A 9,852-nucleotide genomic window follows, 5' to 3' on the forward strand; every position below is an offset into this window, starting at 1 on the left:
AGAAAGCTTGGTGTTCATGCTAGTAATAATAAAGCAAGACTTTGTAAATGTGTTAAACATTTCAGTAATATTAAAGATGAATATGTTCCCAGAGGTGGGGACTGGGATGGAAGAGAAGAAGGGTCTGTGTGTCAGATGAAGTTTTACAGACTTGGAAGGGATTGCAATAGTGATTAGTTCTGTGTGACTGGGGCCAGATTGTATTACTTTGGGACCCAAAATCAAAAGCTTTGGCTCATGTTGACTATCTTATATCTCATGAGTAATTGCAGCACCAACCATGGGAGGAAGCAGAGAGTATCAAATGCAGAGACAACTTAGTGGTAGAGAGCAGCTCCACACGACAGTCACTGATTTTTCTGGGTAATCACATTCGAGAGGCCATGAGCATATTAGGTCAGTTCTAATGCTAAAGTAGAAACAGGCTTTCATAATTGTGGCCATCTCTCCTAATATATTAACATAATTATCATCATTTACATTTTCTCCTATTGTCCTTCTTCAGGTAGCTGTGCCAACAACGCCAATGGATGGAGCGAATCACTCTGTGGTGTCAGAGTTTGTGTTCCTGGGACTCACCGATTCCTGGGAGATCCAACTTCTCCTCTTTGTGTTCTCCTCCACGTTTTATGTGGCAAGCATGATGGGAAACTCCCTCATTATGCTCACTGTGACCTCTGACCCTCACTTACACTCCCCCATGTACTTTCTGCTGGCCAACCTCTCCTTCATTGACCTGGGAGTTTCTTCTGTCACTTCTCCCAAGATGATTTATGATCTTTTCAGAAAGCGTAAAGTCATCTCCTTTGGAGGCTGCATTGCCCAGATCTTCTTCATCCATGTCATTGGTGGTGTGGAGATGGTGCTGCTTATCGCCATGGCCTTTGACAGATACGTTGCCATATGTAAGCCTCTCCACTATCTGACCATCATGAGCCCAAGAATGTGCCTCTTCTTTTTAGTGGCTGCCTGGATGACTGGCCTCATCCACTCCATGGTTCAACTGGCGTTTGTGGTAAACTTACCCTTCTGTGGTCCTAATGTGTTGGACAGCTTTTACTGTGACCTTCCTCGGTTCATCAAACTTGCCTGCACGGACACCGACCGACTAGAGTTTATGGTCACAGCCAACAGTGGATTCATCTCTGTTGGTTCCTTCCTCATACTGATCATTTCCTATATCATCATCATTCTCACTGTTCAGAATCACTCTTCAGCTGGTTCATCCAAGGCTCTGTCCACACTGTCAGCTCACATCACTGTGGTATTCTTGTTCTTTGGTCCTTTGATATTTGTCTATACATGGCCATCTCCCTCCATACACCTGGATAAGTTTCTGGCCATCTTTGATGCTATTCTCACTCCTTTCCTAAATCCGGTCATCTATACATTCAGGAACCAAGAGATGCAGGTGGCAATGAGGAGAGTATGCAGACAGCTAGTGAATTACAGGAAGATCTCTTAAGGAATGTCTGGTGTTGTGAAGAGTCCTTGTTGATTACTGATGTCCATTATTGATGGTCAAACTCAGGGAGAAGCTCTTGTTTGTCTTACCTTGCTTTGATTATACACACTGGTACTGAGTCTATTTTTCTCTTTCACTCAGGAGGGAGGGACATTTACTTTTGAAAAGAGAGGAGTTACATATGAAGTATTTCAAACTTAAGATTACAATAATTTTGAGCCTCAATTCCTAAGGAATAATATTTATATGAAGTAATTGTTGGAAATACAAAAGACGGTAGACTTCTTTAAGGCCTTCAGAACAGGGAGAGCTGTCTCCTTTTTTTGACAGGAGTCTGTCTCACAGAAAGGAATTCCTACTGGTACTCAATGGGGGTTTGCTGACAGAAATGAATGAAGTCTTCTTATTGTATGCTGCAGCTTGTCCATATTCTACCCCTTCTGTGGGTCTCTGTCAGGCCCGTGCAAGGAGGGAAGTGTTTTTGAGAGCACACACAATCTTTGAGAACACACATATACAAGCCCAATGGGTACATGTCTGGGTAGAAGCCATGTATTCTCAGAATATAAAGAACTGGGAAAACACCAGGATCTTTCTCCTTGATTAGTATTATGTTATTCAAATGCATTAAATCTTCATTCCCTTTTCCCTTCTGCTTCTTCCTCTTCATTTTTCCTCAGTCACGTATGGTCTCTGGGCTATGAAGATCTCTAGCCCCATTCCCTCTCATTTTTCAGCTTCCTTACTTCTTCTTCTCCCTGTGCCACCATTCCTCCTTCTTTTCTCACTTCCTTTTACTTGCAGCTCTGTCCCCTTCTAACTTCCCTTACTGCTGTCCTATTAATTATCTTTTTTTAATTGATGTATAATTGAAACTTAACATTATGCCAGGTTCAGGTGTACAAAATGATTCGATATTTATATATATTGCAAAATGATCACCACAATAAAGTTATCTAACATCTGTCACCGTACATTACTGCTGTCTCCTTTAAATTTCTATTTCTCGATTATGAATGTATAAATTGCCTCCTCCACAGGTTTCATGTCTTGAATGACTTGTTTTGGCCAAAGCAGCTCAGCCATGGAATGTCAATGAGGGGAAAATAGCTAAATGGCAAGGGTAGAGTCACCCAGAGCAACGGCTTTCACACTTTTTGATACTGACCTAGAGTATACATTACAGTATATATCCTGCCCCATCTCCATAAAGAACTGAACCAAAGTTTCACAAAATGTTATTTACTTTTGATGAAAGTTTCTTTCTCTTTCCTTTCCTTTCCTTTCGTCTTCTATTAAAAACTTGTTCACAACCTACTTTGTGAACCACTGAAGTTTTGCATACTAAGAAAATTACACAGAAGACAAAGAATTACATGTACTGCTTCTAGTTAGGAGAAGAATGAATAAAACAAGATAAATGTTATGTAATTCTAATAGCAAAAACAAATCTAGTCTTGCTTTAATGTAGTATTTGATAGCAAAGCATTTCTAAGTTTATTCAAATAAGCCTATCAAAGCTGAGCTGTGCAAAATTTGCCAAAATTTTCACATCTGTCATTGCTTCTTTTCAGACACATTATTTAAAGTTATATATATATGTGTGTGTGTGTATACACACATATGTATACACACACATATATGTATACACACACACACACACATATATAGTTTACTTTCAAGTTTTTAAATTTACATTCCAGTTAGTTAACACACAGTGTAATACTAGTTTCAGGTATACAATATAGTGATGCAACGCTTCAGTATAACACTAGTATTCATCACAAGTGTCTTCCTTAACTCCCATCAGCTATTTAACACACCCCCCACCCACCAGCATTCTGATAACCATCAGTTTGTTCTGTACAGTTAAGGCTCTGTTTCATGATTTTTCTCTTTTTTTCTCCCCCATGTTCAGTTGTTTTGTTTGTTAAATTCTACATTTGAATGAATTCATATGGTATTTGTCTTTCTCTGATTGACTTATTTCACTCAGCATAATACTCTTTGGCTCTGTCCAGGTCATTTCCAATGGCAAGATTTTCATTTTTTTTATGGCTGAATAATATTCCATTTTGTATATATACCACATCTTCTCTAACCATTCATCAGTTGATGGATATTTGGGCTCTTTCCATAATTTAGCAATTGTTGATAATCCTGCTATAAACATCAGGACATATCTAACCCATTGAATTAGTGTTAAATTAATAAATAAAGTTATATATATATATATATATATATATATATATATATAACTAAAGCAAATAAAATTTACTTCCTGAAGGGTTTTTTTTTTTTGTATCCATTTGGTTTTATCTTTTACTATTCCTTTCCAATTCAGGAATAACATTTTATCTTAAGGTAAATGTATTTTTTTTCCTTGATAAACAAACCAGATTCTATTACTTGCATAGTCAGTGATACTTTTTGGTCATGTTACTTCTGGTATATTCTCAGTCACCCATATTAATTATAATTTTTTTTAAAGTAGGCTTCACTCCCAGCATGGAGCCCAATGTAGGGATTGAAGTCATGACCTGAGATCAAGACCTGAGCTGAGATCAAGAGTTGGAAACTCAATGGACTGAGTCACCCAGGTGCCCCAATGATAACTTTTAACCAACATAACTAATTTCTACTTCACTGTGTTTTTGAAGGAATTGAGAATTGTCTGTCATATATGATCATTTTAGTAAACTAGCAAAGCTTATGAACACACTAAATATAATACCCAGCAGCCACACATATCCTTCTTACACTTTCTTATAGGCAATAAATGTTATTCTTAAATGAGCACATTCACTAACTTGATCAAAAGATATAGATACTCTACAAAGACATAAATCTCTCTCTCTGTCTCTCTGTCTCTGTCTCTGTCTCTCTCTCACACACACTGTGACCAATGGTTCAGTATTTAATCTTATTTAAAAAATTTTTAATGTTTATTTATTTTTGAGAGAGAGAGAGAGAGAGAGAGGCAGAATGTGAGCAGGGGAGGGGCAGTGAGAGACGGAGACACAGAATCCGAAACAGGCTCCAGACTCTGAGCTGTCAGCACAGAGGCCAACACAGGGCTCAAACTCACAGACCATGAGATCATGACCTGAGCCAAAGTCAGATGCCCAACCGACTGGACCACCCAGGCGCTCCACTATTTAATCTTGTTTTAACAATATGCAAACAATATCCAATAATTATTTTATTTAACACTAAATCAAAGTCTTAAAATTGCTAAGGATATTAGATATTATGTTTACGTGGACACACTACAGAACTGTCAGAAGTATAATAAACTGGTTGAGCATAGATTTTTACATCTTTTCTAATTTTAAGTGCTTGTTTTATGGTTTGTACTGTGAAGATCAGGGAGATCTGTAGCTGTTCTGTAAGACATATTATCAAATTAGTCTGAATTGTCCAAGAATTTATTTAGATTATGTGATTTTAGAATATTGTATAAAAATGCTTCTGAGTTAATAAATTTTATAAGAATTTTTTTCTTAAAAAAACTAGCATATTTAATATAGAAGTTCAGTTTTTAAAACTTTTTTTGGGATAAAGGATATGCTAGATTCATGTCAGCACTTGTTAACTTCTATAAACCTATTCTTACAAAACCTTTATTTTCAGAGGCTTTGTATAAACGTTATTAGTAGCTCCTCGAGGTAGAAAAATATTTCATAGTCATACAATGAGTAAAAGTTTTATCAATTACAGAAACAAAGGCATCATAAAGCTCCTAGATTCAGTTTTACAACCTTACCTACAGATCAAAGGTAGATTCCTATCTACCAAGACATCAAAAGTAGAGACACATACAGACATAGGAGCTCAAAGAAACTTTGTTTCCATCAGAAACAAGACATATTTTTACAGAAATAGATAAAAAAAACCCAGACAAACAAACCAAATTCTCCTCATTTCTCATTTGATAGCGAATAGGTCCTATATTGGTTTGCTAATGTTGCTGCAACGAAGGCACCACAAACTAGGTATCATAAACAGAAATTATTACCTCACAGTTCTGGAAACCAGAAGTTCAAAATCAAGGTGGTTGCAGGATTGGTTCCTTCTAAGAGCCGTGAGGGAAGGATCAGTTCCAGGTCTTTCTCCTTGACTTGTAGATGGCTGTCTTCTCTCTGTCTCCCTCCCCCCCCCCGCCCCCATTAGTTTTCTTCCAGGCATGTCTGTTTGTGTCCAAATTTCCCCCCTTTAAAAGGACACTAGTCATATTGGATTTGGGCTCACCCTACTCTTAACTCATTACACTTGTAATGGCCTTATTTCCAAACTAAATTCACATTCTGAATTATCAGGCGCTAGGACTTCAACATGAATCTTGATGGGGGGTACAGAATTCAACCCATGATGGATCTTCACTATCCTAATAGAGACTACCAAATTATTAAATCATGTAACCAAATTCACAATCTCTGTTGTCACCAATGAGGAACAACTTATTAGTCATATGCAAAACCAGCATTGGAAACAAACTTGGCATAACCAGAAACAAACCAACTAACAAACAAAAACTACCAAAGCAGAAAAATAAAACAGAGATCAAAATGTCAGTGAAGGTGAGAACCCAGAAGAGACCTAACTAAGTCTAAATGTCTTATGAAGTGCATAGCTCAGAAAACACAGTTTATTGTCCCCAGAAGGTGAGTCCACTTGAATATCTTGGTGGATCTCCAAAACTGTCAAAGTATAATTTTCAAAAAGTTAAGAACATGATTGATATATAAAATGATCATGTATGAAGTATTATCTCACGAATGAGAAGACAAGATGGTAAGCTGGCTTCAATCAAATTTTGATGGAATTAATTCCTAAGACTGAATGAATCCCCCTGTAAATGGTCTTCATAATTCTCAACTTCACCATTTCCATGATTCCGATCTATGCCATAATTGAGGGGAAGCACAGTGACCTTAGAATTTTAAGAAGCCAAACCCAAGGAAAATTCTTGATAACTGATTCAATTTTTTGTTGGTTATGGGCCTGATCAAATTTTCTATTTCTTCCTGTTTTAGTTTTGGTAGTATGTGAGTTTCTAGGAATTTTTCCACTTCTTCCATATTGCCCAGTTTGTTGGCATATAATTTTTCATAGTATTCTCTCATAACTGTTTGTATTTCTGTGGTGTTTGTTGGTTGTGATCTCCCCTCTTTTGTTCGTGATTTTATCTATTTGAATCCTCTTTCTTTTTGATAAGTCTTGATCAATTTTATTTATTTTTAAAAAAACTAGCTTTTAGGGGCACTTGGGTGGCTCAGTAAGTTAAACATCAGACTTTGGTTCAGGTCATGATCTTGTGGTTTGTGAGTTCGAGCACCTGCTGACAGCTTAGAGACTGGAGCCTGCTTGGGATTCTGTGTCTCCCTCTCTCTGCCCCTCCCCCAATCGCGCTCTGTCTCTTTCAAAAATAAACTAAAAAAATAAAAAAAAAAACAGCTTTGAGTTTTATTAATCTGTTCTACTGGTTTTGTTTCTATATCACTTATTTCTGCTCTAATCTTTATTATTTTCTCTTTTCTGCTGCCTTTAGGCTTCATTTGTTGCTCCTCTTCTAGTTCCTTTAGGTGTAAGGTTAGGTTATGTAATTGCGACCTTTCTTGCTTCTTGAGATAGGCCTGTATTGCAATGTAGTTTCCTCTTAGGATTGTCTTTGCTGCATCCTCAAGGGTTTGGACTGTTGTGTTTTCATTATCATTTACTTCCATGAATTCTTTTTCTTTCTTCTTTAATTTCCTGGTTTACTCATTAATTCTTTAATAGAATATTTTTGAACTTCCATGTATTTGAAGTCTTTCCAAATTTTTCTTGTGGTTGATTTCAAGTTTCATAGCACTGTGATCTGAAAAATATGCATGGTATGATCTTGATCTTTTTGTATCTGTTCAGGGTCTTGGGCCAGATAGCTTCCCAGGGGAATTCTATCAGCCATTTAAAGAAGAGTTAATACTCATTCTCAAACCAGTCCAAAAAATAGAAATGGAAGAAAAATTTCCAAAGTCATCCTATGAAGCCAGCATTACCTTGATTCCAAAGCCAAAGACCCTGCTAAAAAGGAGAATTACAGGCCAATATCCACAATGAATTTGGAGGCAAAAATTCTCGAAAAGATACTAGCAAATCAAATTCAACAGTACATTAAAAGAATTATTCACCATGAACAAGTGGGATTTATTCCTGGGCTGCAGGAGTGGTTCAATATTTACAAATAAATCAATGTGATACACCACATTAATAAAAGAAAGGATAAGGACCGTATGATCGATCCTCTCATAAATGCAGAAAAAGTATTTGACAAAATACAACATCCTTGATAAAAACCTTCAAGAAAGAAGGGATAGAAGGAACATAACTCAACATCATAAAGGCCATATATGACAGGCTCACAACTAACATCATTCTCCATGGGGAAAAAACCGAGAGCTTTCCCCTTAAGGTCAGGAACATAACAGGGATGTCCAATGTCACCACTGCTGTTCAACATAGTACGGGAAGTCCTAGCCTCAGGAATCAGACAACAAAAAGAAATAAAAGGCATACAAATTGGCAAAGAAGAAGTCAAACTTTCACTCTTTGCAGATGACATGATAATCTACATGGAAAACCTGAAAGACTCCAACAAAAGACTGCTAGAATTGATACGTGAATTCAGCAAAGTCGCAGGGCATAAACTCAATATACAGAAATCGGCTGCATTTCAATACACCAACAAAGAAGTAGTAGAAAGAGAAATCAAGGAGTCAATACAATTTACAACTGCACCAAAAGCCATAAGATACCTAGGAATAAACCCAACCAAAAAGGCAAAAGATCTGTTGTCTGAAAACTATAGAAAGCTTATGAAAGAAATTGAAGAGGACACAAAGAAATGGAAAACATTCCATGCTCATGAATTGGAAGAACAAATATTGTTAAAACGTTGATACTACCCAAAGCAGTCTAAATATTCGATGCAATCCCTATCAAAATAACACTAGCATTCTTCACAGAGCTAGAATAAACAATCCTAAAGTTTGTATGGAACCAGAAAAGACTCTGAATAGCCAAAGCAATGTTGAAAAAGACAACCAAAGCTGGAGGCATCACAATTTCAGACTTCAAGCTGTATCATAAAGCTGTAACCATCAAGACAGTATGGTACTGGCACAAAAAAGACACTTAGATCAATGGAATAGAATAGAAAACCCAGAGTTGGACCCACAAACATATGGCCAACTAATTTTTGACAAAGCAGGAAAGAATATTCAGTGGAAAAAAGATAGGAAACCATTAAAATCCTAGAGGGAAAAACAGGCAGCAACCTCTTTGACCTCAGCTGTAGCAACTTCTTATTAGACATTTCTCTGGAGGCAAGGGAAACAAAAGCAAAAATGAACCATTGGGACTTCATCAAGACAAAAAGTTTCTGCACAGCCAAGTAAACAATCAACAAACTAAAAGGCAATTGACAGACTGGGAGAAGACATTTGCAAATGACATCAGATAAAAGGTTAATATCCAAAATCTACAAAGAACTTATCAAACTCAACACCCAAAAAACAATCCAGTGAAGAAATGGGAAGAAGACATGAATAGACACTTTTCCAAAGAAGGTATTCAGATGACTAACAGACACATGAAAAGGTCTCAACATCAATCATCATCAGGGAAATACAAATCAAAACCACAGTGAGATACCATCTCACACCTATCAGAATGGCTAAAATTAACAACTCAGCAAACAACAAATGTTCGCAAGGATGTAGAGAAAGGGGAACCCTTTTGCACTGTTGGTGGGAATGCAAACTGGTGCAGCCACTCTGGAAAACAGTATGGAGGCTCTTCAAAAATTAAAGATAGAATTATCCTATGACCCAGCAAGTACACTACTAGGTATTTATCCAAAGGATACAAAAGTGCTGATTCAAAGGTATACATGCACCTCAATGTTTATAGAGTGCTATCAACAATAGCCAAATTATGGAAAGACCCCAATTGTCCATTGGCTGATGAATGGATAAAAAGATGTGGTGTGTGTGTGTGTATATATATGTGTGTGTGTGTATACACACACATGTACACATATATACACACACACACAATAAAATACTACTCAGTGATCAAAAAGAATAAAATCTTGCCATTTCTAATGATATGGATGAAACTAGAGTGTATTATGTTTAACTGACTGAGCCACTCAGGCGCCCCTTAGAGTGTATTATGCTAAGCGAAACAAGTCAGTCAGAGAAAGACAAATACCATATGATTTCATTCATATGTGGAATGATACACCCAGTGCTTCTCAGTTATGGTAATTCCATTCCTTAACTGATCATGAGTCCACTGGTCATTGAAAGAAGGCATTAGTAAGCTGTGTCCATTCAGTGATG

At 36.9% G+C, this 9,852-nt stretch overlaps 1 protein-coding gene across 1 annotated transcript; it reads left to right on the forward strand.

Annotated features, from left to right (window-relative positions):
* The first annotated feature begins 526 nt into the window (after positions 1 to 526).
* Positions 527 to 1,465, forward strand: LOC124508116 (olfactory receptor 4F3/4F16/4F29-like). Its single transcript, XM_047074531.1, has one exon. It carries the CDS (start codon positions 527 to 529, stop codon positions 1,463 to 1,465), a length of 939 nt encoding a protein of 312 aa, XP_046930487.1.
* Positions 1,466 to 9,852: the final 8,387 nt, after the last annotated feature.

This window comes from Lynx rufus, unplaced genomic scaffold (assembly GCF_022079265.1).
Source record: "Lynx rufus isolate CCGP_SWC_20201006 ecotype Redwood Valley unplaced genomic scaffold, mLynRuf1.p SCAF_13, whole genome shotgun sequence".
NCBI lineage: Eukaryota > Metazoa > Chordata > Mammalia > Carnivora > Felidae > Lynx > Lynx rufus.